The 19,469-nt window shown below is 43.9% G+C and overlaps 1 protein-coding gene across 1 annotated transcript in view; it reads left to right on the top strand.

The window, feature by feature from the left end:
• The window catches only part of PSMC3 (proteasome 26S subunit, ATPase 3), a gene marked incomplete in the record, with an annotated part of 1,066,102 nt that overhangs the window by 951,205 nt on the left and 95,428 nt on the right, over positions 1–19,469 (top strand). Inside the window, 1 exon segment of the mRNA XM_044082888.1 lies at positions 5,546–5,627. Coding sequence (XP_043938823.1) covers positions 5,546–5,627 — 82 coding nt within the window.

Raw genomic sequence — 19,469 nt, 5'->3', positions numbered from 1 at the left:
AGAGGAAAAGACGTGTCGAACATAGATATTGCTAACATTCTGGAGTACTTGGCAGAGCTTCTACATACAGGCCTGTCCTATTCCTCCATCAAGATACATGCATCAGCTATTTCAGCAGAATACAGCTTTGATCCACCTGTCTTTTCACATCCTCTACTCAGGCAGTTCCTCAGAGGGATCAAGAATGTAAAACCTCCTAGGAAACCACCATTACCAGCATGGGACTTGAACTTTGTGCTAGAAAAGTTGACACTCCCTCCGTTTGAACCAGCAGCAACAGCAGATCTACAACACCTGTCATGGAAAACTGCTTTCCTACTGGCAATTACCTCAGCAAGGAGGGTTTCGAACTACAGGCCTTAATGGCAGTGCAACCCTTCCTAATCTTCCATCAAGATAGGGTGTCCATGAGAACTAATCCTACATTTATGCCTAAGGTGGTATCCAGAGTGTCTTTAAACCAGGCAATCCACCTACCTACCTTCTTTCCCAATCCACAAAACAGAGGGAAAGAATGCTGCATACCTTGGATGTACATAGACAGTTACACTACTACCTGGACAGAACCAAAAGTAACAGAAAAACTGACCAGCTTTTGTAGCCTATGCAACAGGAAGGGAAGGAAAAGCAATTTCCAAACAGACAATCTCCAAATGGATAGGAAATTGCATAAGATTCTGTTACTCCTACCATGGAAAACCAATCCCACAGAACATAAGACCTCATTCTACAAGGGCTACAGCCACTACCACAGCTTTCTTACGAGGAGTGGCAACCAAGGACATTATTGAGGCGGCTACTTGGACCTCCGTGCATACATTTGCCAAGCATTATAATTTACCTCTATACTCTAGATCCCGAGCAGGGTTTGCCACTGCTGTACTGCAAGGGATCCTAACTACACCATAATTTTTCTTCCTCCTCCCTAGTTTGGCTATGGTATTCTACCCATTTGTTATGACTGCAGATGCATCCATGAAGGACATAGTACAGTTTTGTACCTACCATAAATGTAGATGTCCGAACTGGATAGCATCTGCAGTCAGGATTACCCTCCCTCCTTCCCCTCTGTGGTACTCCTAGGGTATTTACCCTCCTAATAGCTAGCTGGGGGGGGAGTCTCTTATGGTGTATTTGTTTGTATATATGTACATACATGCTTATTTTTTGTGTTTGCCTTCTACTTTTTTGGAAACATTGGCATTTATCCAAAATTTAGCCTTCCAAGAGGGCAACTGGCATCTGGGGCAAGAAACACTGAGGAAAATGGCGTCGGCTGATGCCTTTATACCCGAAGACCAGCAGAGATGACGTCGGGTGAAGTGCGACATCAGCCGAAGCCGGACCCAGACTTTGGAATCCGGCCGACCGAAGGGCTGCCTGACGACAGGACAACCCATTTGTTATGACTGCAGATGCTATCCAGTTCGGACATCTACATTTATGGTAGGTACAAAACTGTACTTTCCACTGTACTAGCAGACGAGCTCAGCAGATCTATCCCGAGTCCACATGGGTAGTCCCTGAATCCATAAGTGGGAAGTCAGATATTCAGCCGTTGGGGTCACCCTTGCTGTGATCTGATTGCCGCCCCCCTCAATCACAAATGCAGCAAATACTTTGCCCTAATCCCCCCAACGAGGAGTCACCCAAGGACGCCGTGGTTCATGATTGCCCACAGGACCTTCTGTATGCCTATCCCTCAATTCCTCTTATTTCCAAAGTCTTACATAAAGCTTGTCCCCTGAAGACCCATCTCGTCTTCATTGCCCCCTTCTGGCCTCATCATAGGTGGTTTTCCCATCTTTGGCCTCATCTAAAATATCCACCTTGGATACTAGATCCGGATATAGATCTCATTTCCTATCCTTGGGGGTTTCCTCTTCCCAACCACAGATCTCTTCAGCTAACTGCCTGGTACCTCCAGTTCCAGTGATTATATCCCAATCCAGTCTTCCTTCCCCAGTTTAAGGACATTTATTTTGGCCTCTCAAAAGTCTTCTACTAAGAAGGTGTACTCCAGCAAATGGAAGAGATTTTCTATTTGGGCTCAACAACGCAACTTAGATCCTTTTTTCAGCTTCTATTTCTGACATTTTGTTGTTTCTGGCCTCTCTTTTTTAACAAGGGGATAGTTTCTGTACAATCAAACTTCAGTTGGCTTCTATATCCAATTTCCATTTAAATGAAGGTCCCACTTTCTCTCCTAGGCTCTGCAGGGCCTTTTCTCAAAGGAGTGTTTTTTTGCTCAGACCTATTAAAGATACTTCCCTCCTTGGGACTTCACTCTGATGCTACAGTCCTTGCCTCAATCCCCTTTTGAGCCTGCAGCTACCTGTGACCTCAAGTTCCTATCTTGGAAGACTGCCTTTTTGGTAGCTATTACCTCTGCCAAAAGGATTTCAGAATTGCAAGCTGTTTGCATCAAGCCTCCCTTCATGATTTTTCATTAGGATAGGGTATCTCTTAGAAGCAATCCTTCCTTCATTCCTAAGGTGGCCTCAGAGGCTAATCTTAACCAGTCTGTTCAGCTCCCTGTCTTTTTTCCCAGTTTTTCTAATAAAGGGGAGTATAGGCTGTATTGTCTGGATGTATCGGCAGCTGCGTTTCTATGTGAAAAGAACAGAAAATTTTCGAAACTCTGGTCAGCTTTTTGTGGCTTTTTCTCAGGCTAAAAAAGGTCAGCCAATTTCCAAGGTTTCTATATATCGTTGGATAGTCAGCTGTATCGCTTACATTTATAACAGTAATCACGTAGAGCTCTCCAGACCAGTTAAAGCTCATTCTGCTAGGGTGGTGGCCACATCCTCTGCTTTCTTGACTTTCCTTAAATGACATTTCTGCTGCTGCTACTTAGTCTAATCCCCATACCTTTGTGACACATTATAAGTTGGACCTGGTGTCTAGAGGCAGGGCTTCCTTTGGTTCTTCTATGCTCTGGCATGTCCTTCCGTGAGATCTCCCAGGGTTGTTGGTAGCTGGAGGCTCTGACCCATCCATGTTCAATAATTGCACAGATAGCACCAGATAGAGTTTATGTACATAACCATAACTTGGAATCTGGGCTATCCAGTGTCATTTTCATCACGTTCCTTTCCCCTCCTGGCGTCTGAGGAGTTATGGAGGAAGTTTTCCTTAGTAATCTTTTCCATTCTGTAAGCAGTCCTCCCTGCTTTCTGTTGTCTATCCGGCAAACTCAATCTGAGGGTTATGGGTAGCAAGGGATGTTGGTATGGGGGGAGGAGCTTGAGCTCAGAGCTGTCTCTTGTAGTGCCGGCTCGGATCCGAGGTCAGATCCTAAACCTATCCGTGATGAATAATGACACTGGATAGCCATTTCAAATTATGGTAAGTACATAACTTTTTTTTAGCATATTGCTGTGTGCTGCACTTGAGGTTTCCAGCCTAGCCATAGAAGACCTTATGATTGTTTTTCACTTTGGTGGCTATCTTTACCTCAGTGTTGGCTTTGCTTTAATTAGCCATCTTACTTGCCTGTTTAGGTTGATGAAGAGAGTTTTTATCTTTATGGACATTACCCTTCCTGATTTTTGCCATATGTTTTTTTTGTTTCTTGAATATCCTGTTTAGTTTGTGATGCCACCAGGGCAGTGTTTCTGGGGCAATTCAGCATAGGCTGCTATATTCTCTGGGTCTGGAGGGGCATTCAGTTTTGACAAACCATTGCTTAATAAAAGGTAGTTTGACTTGGAATATTTCCTACCTGTTCCTGGTTTTAATGAGATTATGGAGTTAATTTTGATTTCAAAGGAGTCAGCTGTATTTGTAAGCATGAGGTCCAGTATATTGGAGCCCGCAATGGGCGTATTCATTGCTTTAAGTGTTTGTATATACAAAGTCCAGGAGTCTCTGTGCCTGTGGATTTGAGGTCATGTAGGATTCCCAGTCTATAGAGGGATAATTAAAGTCTCCCATGAGGAGGGTGTTAGGTTGGAAGGGAAGTGTCTGCAGTAGGTCCAAGTATGCATTGTGAGGTTCTTGGGACATAGAGGGTGATCTATAGGTGGCTAGAATATGGTATGGGATTTTTGTCTGTGGTGATCTATACGTGGAGGATTCCAGCACATCATCCGGTTTGATCACTCTAGATGTATGCTTGTTGATCTATATTAAGACAACTCCACCTTTAGCCCTTGTCTGTGCAGCTGCTGGTCTAAAAGTGTGGAAGACACTCGAGCGTTGCTTTGTTGCACTGTCTGTCTCTCTAAACCATGTATCTGTAATTGCACAGATGTCTATATTCTCGATTGTGAGATGGGCTTGGAAGGAGTGTGGTTTATTTAGGCTCCTGGCATTGAGCAATAATACCTTGAGGTTCAGTTGAGTTGATTTTGCTGTGTTGGCAGGTCTGTCAGTTTGGAATTGCCTAAAAAGGCACTATGGGTTGGATAAAGTTTTAGCCAGTATTCAAAAGCCTACAGGGGAAAGGTGCACACCATCCTTGGCAAAGTAAAGTGGCCTACTAATCATGTCCCCTTAAGCGGACTAATATTGGATCCCCTTAGAATGTTATGAGCTAAGTGCGCACTAGTAGTGTGCATGGGTTTATTTGTGTGGGTGTATACATGTGTGTGGGTGTGTATGCTTGTGTAAAATGTTTGCACAACTATTACTTTTTAAACGTATCATTAAAGGATGCTGGGAAAAGCTGAAATTTTTGTACTTTCCTTGTTTTTCTTTTATAGTGTGTTTGTTTACTGGTCATCAGTTTATAAATCCCCAAGTCAGATGCATCAACTAACAGGTTTCAATTCATCAGCTGTTAGTCACATCCTGGCTTTCGTGTGATATAGAACTACTTGCTTTAATCATTCCACTTCTTACACTTGGCATACATACTTTTTGTTTTGGTATGCCGGTAGACTACATCCTACATAAAAACAGAATTTTAGTGTCTCCTGTCCTGCCTCAGCCCATCATAGATTCGTAGCTGTTTAATGTCAACATCCTAGGAACACAGCTGTTTTTTTGATATGTTGTGAACAGCTAGCCTTCATCTCTCTTGGGAAGGAGCACTGCTGCACAGTGCTTCACTGGTTTCTTATCATGGCCTCAGGTGGCTGTGTTCTGAAACAGCTGCTGCCTGTCTGTAGTTAGTGGTGCTGTCACTCAGCTGAATTTTCTGTGTAGTGCTGCAAATCTGTTATTGCCTTTCTGTTACTAGGTATAGAGCTACATTGTAATGTCTTATGCATGTCCATTACACAGTCTGCTGGCTTCCTATTTGTCTTGTAGGGTTGGCAATACATAGGCACATTGGCTGCTCATGTCTTTAGTTTTGGATGTGTTATTTTCTGTAGTGTTAGAAAGGCCCACCTTTTGTGGACTGCTACTTCAGCTGGGTTGTCTTAACATCCCAGTGCTCATGCACAAGTCAGTGCATGAAAGTTTAGTCAGGAATTTAGGCTTTACACTTCCATGTATGGAGTCTGTCAGTAGTTCATACTGTCTTCTGGGAACTTAAGAGATTATTTGCTTATTTTGATAACCTTGACAATCATAATATTTGATTTTCCTCCTGTAGCCAAGATGTAAATTATGAAGAGCTGGCTCGCTGTACGGATGACTTCAATGGAGCTCAGTGCAAAGCAGTGTGTGTTGAAGCGGTGAGTAGATTTTATTTTTAAGATTCTGTCTTCCTGTGAAGGTGCACAATTTTAAACCAGTCTTTCGCTGAATAAAAAATAAATGTGTTTTCTATGAATATTTTTAGACTGTCTTGAATTCTAATAGAGTCAGAGCCTTTGTCAAGTCACTTTACAGAGAACCATGTCCTACCTTTGACATTTGCAGACCTGGCAGGAAGTGCATATAAAGCCTGTTACTGACCTTGCTCTTCCCTTCAAGACGTGTGAGCATTCTTCATGACAGCATTGTGTTATTTCATGAAAAGAGATTTCTCATGTGGACCCTACTATCATCTGTCTTAGGAGAGAGACAGGAAAATTTGTGTCTATTTGTCTGTAGAAACATAGTCTGCAAGAAGAAGTTAGTAGGGGAAGAAGCGTTGTAGAAAGATTTTCCTTTTGTAGAATCTTTTTCTGTTGAGGTGACCAGAAGATGAGGACTGCTGTGGCTTTTTGGTGGTGTTCTTCAGTATCTCACACTGGAGATAGATGTTGGGCACCTTTCCAGTTCCATATTGCATTATTTTATGTAGGTCATGAGGTTCTGCACAGATTTCTTACTTAAATTTTTTTACGTATCCTATAGTAGTACAATATGTAACTGGCTTATCTGGTTTTCCTCCTACTGTAATGTCATATAGTTACTTGTCTTGTCTCACATGCTACTTTTCCTTCATGAGATTGCACTGAAATTAGGCAAGATGCTAAATTAGTTGTCAAAGTCCGTGAGCACGGAGCAATTGATGTCCCTAGGGGTAATGATCTGAAATGCATCTAAACTTAGTGCTTCTAGAGCACAATACTATGAAATGTGCAGCAAAGGTAACAGATACAGGCGTTACCATCAGCCATCCATGTCTAGCTTCATTGAGAATTTGCAGGCTACTATTTCAAATGCTGTTTAATGGCACTGATTTGTTTAGCTTTCAAGTAAGGGATAAGCTGAAAGAGCAACAGGGATGCTAATGCTAATATCCTGACGGCCATGGATGTCCTTTTCCAGACATCACAACTCCTATTTACTAGTAGTCTGATAAGCTCAAAACAGGTTTCAGCATGGCCAACAACAGCAGCAACTACAAAGGTACTAGATGAGTAGCAGAAACCATAGAAGCGATGGCTCGTCCCAGAATGTGGGTGCTCTCTAGAAGTTGGAATTCTTGGCAGATCCAGGGTTATTGTGCTCCCTGATGTTCTTCGTGTTTCACTTTTGCAGTCATTACATTTGGGTAATCTGCTGGCAGGTTGCCCTCAGTCGGCCTGATTAACAAAGTCTTGGGTCCTGCATCGGTTGCTGCCCCTTCTTCCATGACGTCAGGTCATCAGAGGTATAAACCATGCAGCTAATGCCATTACATCAGTCTTTCTTGCCGCGCAGTGCCCGAAGCAGAAGCAGTTCGCAAGTGCCGATTGGCCGACTCCTGAAATTTTTGTTTTCGAGTTTCAGAACCGAAGTCTTCAACTAAAAGCTAAGTATCCCTTAGGGGAAACTTTTTCTTGCTCCTTACCGATGTCAGTAAAAGTTAATAATTGCATTACTTGTGGGAAACAAATACCTCGTAAGGATTTTCATTTGTACTGTATTCCTTGCCAAGGCCCTGATCATAACGTACCTTGCTTTCGGTTTTGTGCTAGATTTAATCAACCCACTATTAAACGTCGGTACATTTTTGCTTCTAAATATTTTGGCTCACGATTTAACTATCCAGAAATGACATTGGTTAGCAATCCGACTACCGGAATACCTAAAAAACGCAAAGAAAAAGACAGGCAGTCGAGGTCCAAAACTGACGACGCTTCTCCTAAGCCAGACGCTAGTTCGCGGGTACTCCGTGAGGCACTTTTGCAGCCCCTGATGCCTGCTACTTTTGATTCGCAAGCCTCTACTGAGACACATTTGGAGTCCGGTATGCCGTGAGATGCTTTAAGTATTGAACCCACTGATGTCTCTACCTTAGATGGGTCCAGAGCCGCTGTGCAGGCACCAGCTTCCGAGGGTATTTTCAGGCCTAAAGATTTGTATATTAAACCAACGTCATTTTCAAAACTAGGGCCAAAATCTACTTCTATGTCTAAAAAATGACGCTTGGGCCACGTGAGCAGGCCCCTATGCCTAAAAAGCAAATTATCAAAATGGCTGAAGATTTAATTACCTTGATCAGGGGTAGCCACCCCCCTCCTGCTAAGAGGCCTAGGCAAGATATTGATTATGAATCTTCTGATAAGGATTCTATTTCTTCTGATTCTTCTACTGAACAGGATTTATCTATACCTACTTATGAGGATGCTGACGCAGAAAATTTCATTCCTTCTGCTTCTCCCCCTGAGGATTTCTCTTTTGGAGAAACTTTACATACCTTAAGGGAACATTTCAGCTGGGAAAGTCAGGATTTCTCTGAATCTAAAAAGAGACTTGAGGATTTTCTTCTTCTTCTTCCTCAGCATAGGCCTTTGGCTATACCTCCTGATGTTCTTCATGTTTCACTGTTGCATTCATTACATTTGGGTAATCTGCTGGCAGGTTGCCCTCAGTCAGCCTGAATTCCATTGTCTTGGGTCCTGCGTCGGTTGCTGTCTTCTCTTCCATGACGTCATGTCGTTAGGGGTATAAAACATACAGCTGATGCCATTTTCTTTAGTCTTTCTTGCCGCGCAGTGCCGAAAGCAGAAGCATTTCGCAAGTGCCGGTCGGCCGACTACTGAAATATTCGAGTTTGAGTTTCAGAACCGAAGTCTTCACTAAAGCTAAGTACCCCGTTGGGGAAACATTTTTCTTGCTTTTTACCGATGTCAGAAATAGTTGTATTACTTGTAGGGAGCAAATACCTCATAAGGATTTCCATTTACACTGTATTCCTTGCCTAAGCCCTGATCACAACATGGCTGGCTGTCGTTCTGTGCTAGATTTAACTAACGCACTATTAAGCGTCGGTATATTTTTGCATCAAAGTATTTTGGAAACAGATTTAACTACCCAGAAATGCCGACGGATAGCAATCCAACTACCAGAGTACATAAAAAAGAAAAGGACAGAGAAAGGCAGTCGCTATCCAAAACTGACGACAAAGCTTCTCCTAAGCCAGTCGCCAGTTTGCCGGTACTCAGTGAGGCGCTTTTGCAGCTCCTGATACCCGCTACTTTCGAGTCACAGGCCTCTACCAACACCCATGTGGAGTCCGGCATGCCGCAAGATACTCAAGGTATCGGACCGACAGATGTATCTTCCTCAGATGGGTCCAGAACCACTGAGCAGGCACCGGCTTCTGAGGGTGTATTCAGACCTCAACATTTGTATATCAGACCGACAGCTGCAAAACCAAACACAAAAGCAACTTCAAAAACTAAAAAACCGACGCATGAGCCACGTGCACAGGCCTCTATGCCTAAAAAAACAGATGATCAAAATGGCCGAAGACCTTATTACCTTGATCAGGGGTACCCATCCCCCTCCAGGTAAGAGGCCGAGGCAAGACACTGGCTATGAATCTTCAGATCAGGTTTCTATTTCTTCTGATTCCTCTTCTGATCAGGAATTATCTATACCTCCCTATGAGGATTCTGATGCTGAGGAGTCTATTCCATCTGCATCTCCTCCTGAGGATTATTCATTTGAAGAAACATTGCATACTTTGAGGGAGCATTTTCACTGGGAGAGTCAAGACTTTTCAGAATCAAAAAAGAGGCTCAGAGATTTCCTTCTCCCTCAGCACAAGCCTTTAGCCATTCCCCCTGTTTTAGACATTGTGGATGATGTATTTTCGGAGTCAAGCTTGACCCCTGACTCCTTACCTCTGGCTCCCAGTAAGCCTGACAGATATTACAGGGTCCCTGACTCACATAATTTTTTTATTTAGAAACCCTACTGCTGATACTGAAACTATTTCACATGGTCCAAAGGGAGTTAAGGCCTCAACAGCAAAAAATATTACCCCCTCAGACAGAGATTCAAGGGCAGTAGACAGATGGGGTAAAAAGGTTTATACATCTGCAACCTTGGCAATCAGAGCCTTAAACTGTCAATATCATATACTTAAGTACCAACAACATGTTATGGGATTGCTGAAACAGAAAATGATGTTGATTTCAGAATGTGCAGAAAATAAAGAATTGCAGGAATTATTGCATGCAGCTGAACAAGTTGGAAAGCATACTTTGCAATGTGGTTTTGATTCCTTAGAGGCCTCCTGCAGGGCCGCAGTTACTGTATCTGTGATTAGGAGGCATGCCTGGTTAAAGGAACAAAATTTGCCTGATCGTGTTAAAGCTAAATTGCTAGATGCACCTTTACAGCATAATTCTCTGTTTGGTATTAAGGCAGAAGAGGTTTTAAAGAAAATGGTAGACCAAGCTAAGTCTATACAAACTGTCAAAGACTTCTTACAAGTGCAGCCACCAAGATTCAGTAGACACTTTGTCAGACAGAGCTCAAAGGGGCAAATCCAGACGCCCTAAGGGTTCCAGATACCAGGCGCAAGATTCATACAGGTCAAAGCAATGGGGCGCTTCCACCTCCAAATCTGGAGGAGATAAAGCGCAAACCTACAGAAAGCAATCCCAATGACTTCCCTCTGCCTACACCAAGCACTTATCTTTTGGCAGCACCCATAGGGGGAAATTAGCACTTTTTGCTCAAAATTGGCAGTTAATAACCCAGGACAAGTGGGTACTAAGCATCGTATCACAGGGATACCGATTCCATTTCCACACTCTGCCAATGGCAGATGGTTGGCCAGATGTGCCAAAAAATCAATGGGCAGAGGCACAGAAACAGGTTACGTCTCTCATGAATATGGGGGCCATTCAGACAGTACCAGAACAGGAAAAAGGACAAGGTTTTTACTCAAGACTGTTCTTGGTACCCAGAAAGGACAAGGCCTGGTGGCCAATACTGGATTTATCGATTTTGAACACATACCTGGACATTCCAAAATTCAAAATGCTGACTTTACAGCAGCTTCTGCCCATGCTGGGCAAGAATGCTTGGCTGGTGACTTAAGACCTAAGAGGCATACCTGCATGTCCCAATAAGACAATTGTGCAGAAGATACCTCAGATTCAAGGCTGGCTTAATGCATTACCAATTCTCTGCACTGCCCTTTGGCTTATCTACTGCGCCCAGGGTCTTTACAAAGTGCCTGGCACCAGTAATTGCATTTTGCAGACAAAGAAGTATACAAATATATCCTTACTTGGACGACTGCCTCATTCAAGCAGAGAACAAGGACACTCTTCTTTAACACCTGGCATTTGTGAAAAGGCTTCTAACATGCCTAGGGTACACAATAACCAAAAAGAAATCACAACTGGTACCCCATCAAAAGATAACATTCCTAGGTGCAAGCTTGGATACAACTGTCCACATGGCTTACCTCACACCAGACAAGCAAAGGCAACTGACTGCTTACTTCAAACTGATGGCAACAAAAACCCAGTCTTCTGCAAGGCAAATACTGCAGGCTCTGGGCTTCATGGTATCCTGCATCCTACTAATTCCATATGCAAGACTGCATATGAGGAAACTTCAATGGTACCTAAAAAGTATATGGAGTCAACATTCACACAGTCTGGAAACAATGATTCCTCTCATTCCCTGCCTGCAACAGGAGTTTCTATGGTGGGCAAAGGCATGTCACCAAAACATGGGACTGCCCTTCACTCTACCCTCTGCCAGCCAAACCTTAACAACAGATGCATCAGATTATGCTTGGGGGGCCCACATGGCAGGAAGATGCATTCAGGGCTTATGGACACCAAAACAAATGCATCTGCATATCAACCAGAAAGAGATGCTAGCCGTTCAAAATGCCCCAACAGCCTTCAAGGACTTACTTCATCCAGGACAACTACTGATAAAGACGGACACCACCACCACTGTCATGTGGTATATAAACAAGCAAGGGGGCACACACTCCTATCCTCTTTGCAGATTATCCATGGCACTGTGGGACACAGCTTTGACCTACCAGATGCATCTTCAAGCTCAATTCCTGCCAGGAAAACAAAACACTCTGGCAGACGATTTAAGCAGAAACCTTATGGATCCTCACAAATGGAAACTAAATCCACAAGTCTTCAGCATGATAACAGAGAAATGGGGGAGCCCAGACATAATCTATTTGCCTTTCCTCAAAATTATGAATTGAAAAGATTCTGCACAAGGACTTATCACAGACATGCATGGAAAGTGGACACCCTATCCTTCAGTTGGAAAAAACTATCAGTTTATGCCTTCCCTCCTCTGCCTCTTCTACCCAAGGTCCTCCTAAAAATCAGACAATAGAAGCCAAAGGTGATATTAATTGCCCCGGACTGGCCCTGCCAATTCTGGTACCCTATCCTAAGGAACTTGGCTCAATACCCAGCTTGGACCTTGCTTCAAAGACCACAACTACTGTCCCAGCAAAACAGTCCGATCCTGCACAATCAACTACAGACTCTGAACCTGGCAGCATGGCTAATCATGTAGTCATACAAACAACACTTCTCAATAAAGCTGTGATGGATGTCATTTTGGAAGCTAGAAGGCCTAGTACTAGAAAATCGTATGCTGACAAATGGAAGAGATTCTGTGCTTGGAATCCAGCACAAGGAACTGATACAGCAGAACCACATATTCCTCGAATATTACAATACTTAACTGAGATGCTTGACAAAGGCCCATCTTTCTCATCAATCAAAATCAATGCCTCTGCCATTTTGGCTCATTACAATACAGAGCCACCAATCTTTTCTCATCCTTTACTAAAGCAGTATCTTAGAGGAGCCACAAATTTAAGGCCTCCTAGAAGATCACCATTACCTGCATAGGACCTAAATTATGTGTTGGAAAAGCTCACCATGCCTCCATTTGAACCAGCTGCTACCGCTGATCTAAAGTTCTTATGTAAAATGGCTCTGCTACTAGCAATTACTTCAGCAAGAAGAGTTTCAGAGCTACAGGCCCTCATGGCTGTAGAGCCTTTTATCATATTTTACCCAGACAGGGTGTCTCTGAGGACAAATCCTACTTTTATGCCTAAGGTGGTTTCCAGTGTGGCTCTTAACCAAACAGTTTATCTGCCAACTTTTTATCTAAATCCGCAGAACAAGGGGGAGAGAATTCTGCATTCCTTGGACGTACACAGACAGCTAAGATTCTATTTGAGCAGGACAAAAGCTCTAAGAAAAACTGAGCAATTATTAGTGTCATATGCTGCAGGATCAGAAGGAAAGGTTATTTCAAAGCAGACAATTTCCAAGTGGATAAGCCACTGCATCCGTTTCTGCTACCTGCACCATGGTAAACCTGTGCCCAAGGGCATTAGGTCTCATTCCACCAGAGCTGCAGCTACTTCAGCAGCCTTTCTCAGAGTATCAACCAAAGACATTCTAGAGGCTGCTACTTGGAGTTCTTTTCACACCTTTACAAAGCATTACCATTTACCTCTCTAAGTGCAGGGCAGGCTTTGCCACTGCAGTGCTGCAGGGCCATATAGCCACACCTAATGCTGTTTAGCTCCAGCCCCTGAACCATAGCTTTGGGATCCTACCCAAATTTAATGACTGCAACAGTGAAACACGAAGAACATAGTACAGTTGTGTACACTTACCATAAATGTAGATGTTCGAGTATATTCACTGTTGCAGTCCAGGCATATATATATATATATATCTATATCTATATATAATTTTGACATTGGGGGCAAGAAAAACGAAAGAAAATGGCGTCGGCTGCATGTTTTATACCCCTGATGACCTGACGTCATGGATGAGAAGACAGCAACTGACGCAGGACCCAAGACGTTGGAATTCAGGCAGACTGAGGGCAACCTGCCAGCAGATTACCCAAATGTAATGACTGCAACAGTGAATACACTCTAACATCTACATTTATGGTAAGTGTACACAACTGTACTTTCTAGACATTGTCGATGATGATTTTTCAGAATCTAGTACGACTCCTGATTCTCTTCCTCCGGCTCCTAGTAAGCCAGACAGAAATACTACAGGGTGCCTGACTCCCACAAATTCCTTTCCAAAAATCCTACTGCTGGTCCTGAAACAATTTCTTAGGGTCCTAAGGGCATTAAGGCCTCTACTGCTAAAAATCCTACCCCTTCTGATAGAGATTCCAGGGAGCTGGATAGATGGGGTAAGAAGGTTTACACGTCTGCAGCCTTGGCAATCAGGGCTTTAAACTGTCAATTTCATATGTTTAAATATCAACAGCATATCATGGGACTACTTAAACAGAAAATGTTAATCTCTGACTGTGTGGAAAATAAAGATTTGCAGGATTTATTACATTCATCTGAACAAGTTTGGAAAACATAATTTGCAATGTGGATTTGATTCCTTGGAGGCCTCTTGCAGGGCTGCTGTAACTGGATCTGTGCTAAGAAGGCATGCTTGTCTCAAAGAGCAAACTCTGCCTGACCATGTTAAAGCAAAATTGTTGGATGCTCCTTTACAACAGGACCGTCTCTTTGGTAAAAAGGCTGAAGAAGTGTTAAAATATGGAAGATAAAGCTAAATCTATGCAAACTGTGAAAGATTTTTTACAAGTGCAACCTCCAAGATTTAGTAGGCACTGGCCTACTAAGAACTGGTCCTTTCCAGTCCCTTTGAGAGCCGCTCAAGTCAAATCCAGACATTCCAAAGGATCCAGGTTTCAGTCACAAGGAACTTTTAGAACAAAATAATGGGGTGCCTCCTCCTCCAAATCTAGAAACAACAAGGCACCTCCCTATGGTAAACAGTCTCAATGACTTCCCCCTACAGTCACCAAGCAGTTAACGTTTAGCCGCCCCTTTGGGGGGAAAACTAGCACTTCAAACACGAAACTGGTAACTTATTACCCAGTTCAAAGGGGTTTTAAATATAGTATCCCAGGGATACAGATTTCATTTCCACACATTGCCAATCCCAAACGGATGGCCAGATCTGCCCCCAAATCAGTGGGTAGAGGCCCAGAAACAAGTTCTGTCAATCATGAACATGGGGGCTATTCAACCAGTACCAGAAGAGGAAAAGGGACAAGGTTTTTATTCAAGACTTTTCCTGGTACCCAGAAAAGACAAATCATGGCGTCCAGTTCTGGACTTATCCACTCTAAACTCATTTCTGGACATTCCAAAATTCAAGATGCTGATTCTTCAACAGTTACTACCTATGCTAGGCAAAGATGCCTGGTTGGTAACTCTAGATTTAAAAGAGGCTTACCTGCATATCCCCAATCAGGGAGTCTTGCAGAAGATACCTCCGCTTCAAAGCAGGCTACTTGCATTACCAATTCTCTGCACTGCCCTTTGGCTTATCTACTGCGCCAAGGGTCTTCACAAAGTACCTGGCTCCAGTAATTGCATTTTGCAGGCAAAGAAATATTCAAATATATCCAATTGTCCTATTCAGGCAGAAAACAAGGGCATTCTTCTAAAGCATCTGGCGTTTGTAAAAAGAGTTCTAACTTGTCTAGGGTACACCATAAACGAAAATAAATCAGCTGGTACCCTCTCAAAAAATTACATTCCTGTGTGCAAGCTTGAATACAACTGCCCAGATGACTTACCTTACACCAGAAAAACAAATTCAATTGGTGACTTACTTCAAACAGGTGGCCACAAAAACCCTGCTATCTGCACGACAAATTCTGCAAGCCTTGGGGTTCATGGCCTCCTGTATTCTACTAATTCCATATGCAAGACTGCATATGAGGAAACTACAGTGGTACTTAAAAAGTTTGAGTCAAGATTGTCACAGCCTGGAAACAATGATTCCTATCATACCTTGCCTGCAACTAGAGTTCCTATGGTGGGCAGAGGCCTGCCACCAAAACAAGGGACTGCCATGCATTCTACCCCCTGCCGCCCAAACCCTAACTACAGATGCATCAGACTATACTTGGGGGAGTCATTTGGCAGGAAAGTGCATTCAGGGCAAATGCAGCCCAAATCAAATGCACCTGCATATCAATCAGAAAGATGTTAGCTGTACAGAATGCACTGACAGCCTTCAAGGACTACCTTCATCCAGGGCAACTAATAATAAAGACAGACAACACCACAGTTATGTGGTACATAAGCAGGGGGGTACACATTCCTACCCCCTTTGCAGACTAGCCATGTCATTGTGGAACACAGCCTTGACCTACCAAATACAACTACATGCTCAATTCCAGCCAGGAAAGCTAAATACTCTGGCAGATGAACTAAGCAGAAATCTTATGGACCCACACGAATGGAAACGGGAACCACAAGATGTTCATCGTGCATACAGCTGCAGTCATAACAGATGGGGTTCTCCTGCCGTCAGGTGGGTCCTCGGTCGGCCGAATTCCAAAGTCTAGGTCCGGCGTCGGTTGTCGTTGCTTTCTTTCCTGACGTCAGTGCGACAGGGGTATATAAGACACAGCCGACGCCATTTTCTTCAGTCTTTTTTGCCGCGCGGTGCCCAAAGCAGAAGCAGTTCGCAAGTGCCGGTCGGCCAGCTCCTGAAATTACGAAAATTTGGAAACCAAAGTCTTCTTTAAAGCTAAGTACCCCGTTGGGGAAACTTTTCTTGCCTCAGACCGATGTCAGACAAAGTTAACAATTGTATTTCTTGTGGGAAGCAAATACCGCATAAGGATTTCCATTCCCTCTGTATACCTTGTTTAGGCCCAGACCACGATGTCTCGGGCTATCGCTTTTGCGCTACTTTCAATAAACGCACTATTAAGCGTCGGGCGTAGTTCGCCCAGCACTTTTTTGGTAAAGCTTTTGATTATAAAATGTCGTTGGAGACTCCGACTACCGTTTTGTCCAAAAACCGCAAGGACAAAGACTGACACGCGAGGTCCGCGGTCTCCACTGACACCACGCCAAAACTGGCTACACGTGGTCTGGTTCTCAGCGAGGCGCCTACGCAGCCCCTGACTACCGACGACACTTCTCTGGCGGTGTCTTCTGTAACCGAGACCACAGGTGCCTCGGCCCATACCCAGACTACAGCTACCGAAGCCACTGTGAGTGTTGAACCTCCTAATGTGGACAGGTCCACTTCCACCCATGGTGTCTTCAGACCCTCATCTTCCTTTTCCATAAAGGCCTTTACTAAGTCCAAATCAGCCATGCATCCCAAGAGGCCTGTTGCACAGGGCCCATCTCCAGGCCCCATGCCTAAAAAGCAGATGCTAAAAATGGCTGAGGATTTAATTACTCTTATCAGGGGTTCCCAACCCCCTCCGGACAAGAGACCCAGAGTGGAGGAAGATTCTCCCTCTTCTGACCAGGGCTTCATTATTTCAGAACATTCTGATGAAGAGCAACACTTTCGTACTCCCTTTTGAAGATTCTGATGCAGAGCAGTCCATTCCTTCTGTATCTCCCCCAGAGGATTTTTCTTTTGGGGAAACCTTGCATACCTTGAGGGAACACTTCCATTGGGAAGGCCAAGACTTTTCTGATTCCAAGAAAAGACTTAGGGAATTTCTTTTGCTACCTCAGCACAGACCTCTGGCGATACCTCCTGTCTTGGACATACTTGATGATGTTTACTCGGAGGCTTTGCTTAATCCGGATTCCCTGCCTCCTGCCCCAGTCAAGCCTGATAGGTACTACAGAGTTCCTAACTCTCACCAATTTCTTTACAAAAGCCATAATGCTGACCCTGAAACCATTTCTCAAGGCCCCAAGGGAATGAAGGCCTCTACTGCTAAGAATCCACTACCTTCCGAAAGAGAGTCTAGATCCTTAGAAAGGTGGGGAAAAAAGGTATATACCTTGGCCACCCTAGCCATGAGGGCCTTAAATTGTCAGTTCCATATGCTTAAATATCAGCAGTTTCTGTTATCACAATTAAGGACTAAAATGTCACAACCTGAACAACCACATTGGAAGGAGTTGCAGGATATGATGCATAGTGCAGAACAAGTGGGTAAACACACCTTACAATGTGGCTATGGTGCTCTAGAGGCCTCAAGTAGAGCTGCTGTTACAGGATCAGTCATTCGTAGACATGCCTGGCTTAGGGAACAAACCTTGCCTGATCATGTTAAAGCTAAACTACTAGATGCTCCTTTACAAAAGGATGTATTATTTGGTACTAATGCTGAGGAGATACTACGGAAAATGGAAGAAAAAGCTAAATCTATGCAAACTGTCAAAGCTTTTCTACAGGTTCAACCACCACGTTTTAGCAGAAATTGGCCTTCAAAAAACTGGTCCTTTCCAGCCACGGACAAGCCCCAAAGAGGTAGATACAGGCGCACAAGGGGCAGAGGACAATCTCGAGGATCATACAGAGGCAGACAATGGCAAAGTCCAGCACCAAGAGGTGGCGAAGACAGTACACAACAATACAGGAAACAAACCCAATGACTTCCCCTTTTCATGCCAAGCAAGTCTCAGCTGGCAGCACCCTTGGGAGGAAAGCTGGCATTATTTACAAAAAATTGGCATATTATCACAACAGACAAATGGATCCTGGACATTATAAACAGAGGCTACAGATTTCATTTTCACACTCTTCCAAAAATGAGAGGCATGCCAAACCTGCCACACAATCAAAGGGCAGAGGCTCAAATACAAATTTCAAAGCTCATGGACATGAAAGCTATTCAAGAGGTACCTACTCACGAACAAGGTCAAGGTTTTTATTCCAGACTATTCCTGGTACCAAGGAAAGGAACCAACTGGAGACCCATTTTGGACTTATCCATCCTAAACACATTTCTACTCGTACCAAAATTCAAGATGCTCACCTTACAGCAGCTTCTTCCCATGCTGGGCAAGGAGTCTTGGCTGGTAACATTATAGGTTCATAGGTTCATACTAGGCTATCTGCCCTAGGGCATTTATAAGCCTAGCCCATAGTTTTGTGGCTTAAGCCACCCCTTTTGTATGGGGAACTATACCCATTATTTTGCTGTGCCTCTGTCTAGCAGTGACACTGAGGTAATCCCTGGAGTATATCTGCGATCTCCCATCCATTGGTCAAGATTTCTCTTGAACAAGGCCAGCGAGGTGCTCTGCCTCACATATACCGGGATTTTGTTCCACAGCATAGGGAGTCTTTGGGTGATGAATCTATCCCTCCAGCACGTCCTATTAATAGCTGTGTCGAGGTTTGTCTCCCGCCCTTGTGGCTCTGACAGATCTAGATTTTTTGAGGTGGAGCATATTCATCAACTCTGGGTTTGACATGGCCTTGTAAGTCAGGCAAAGGTCACCTCTGAGCAAGCGGTAAGTGACTGAATAGAGCTGGAGTTCTTTCAGTCGGGCAGCATAGGACAGATTTTTGAGACCCTTTATCCTTTTGGTGAGGAACTTTTGTGGCCTCTCTAGCTGCTGCAAGTGTCGGGTCAGATACATTCCGAATGGGGCATTGTACTCAATCATTGGTCTGATGAGTGATGAGTATAGGGAGACTATGACCTCCCTTGATCTAGATGTGAATCCCTTCATGATGAGGTGGGCAATGTAGAAGGTCTTCCTAACTACTTTAGCTACATGGGTGTCGAATGACAGGCTACTGTCAACCTGGGTCCCCAGGTCCCTGATAACTTCTTCTGTGCTCAGAGGATTACCACCTTTATGGTAGCTAGGGGTAACCTTGTTTTTCCGGAAGGTATGACTATGCATTTTTGGCATTTAACTTTAGGCCATGGCTCTGGCACCAGTCATCCGTTTCTGTGAGACCCTTCTGAAGGATATCTGTGTCAGATGTGTTTTCACTGGCCCAGTTTGCAGTCATCTGCAAACTTTGTCAGCCATAACCCTCCTGTGTTTGCTTGTACTTCGGAAAAGTAGATGCCAAACAAGAGTGGGCCCAGGACTGAGCCCTGTGGGACACCACTTGTGACAG

This window comes from Protopterus annectens, chromosome 9.part0 (genome assembly GCF_019279795.1).
Source record: "Protopterus annectens isolate FY-2018-M chromosome 9.part0, PAN1.0, whole genome shotgun sequence".
Lineage (NCBI taxonomy): Eukaryota > Metazoa > Chordata > Ceratodontiformes > Protopteridae > Protopterus > Protopterus annectens.
The sequence above is the reverse complement of the archived record's forward strand: the minus strand, read 5'-3'. Positions and strand labels throughout refer to the sequence as shown.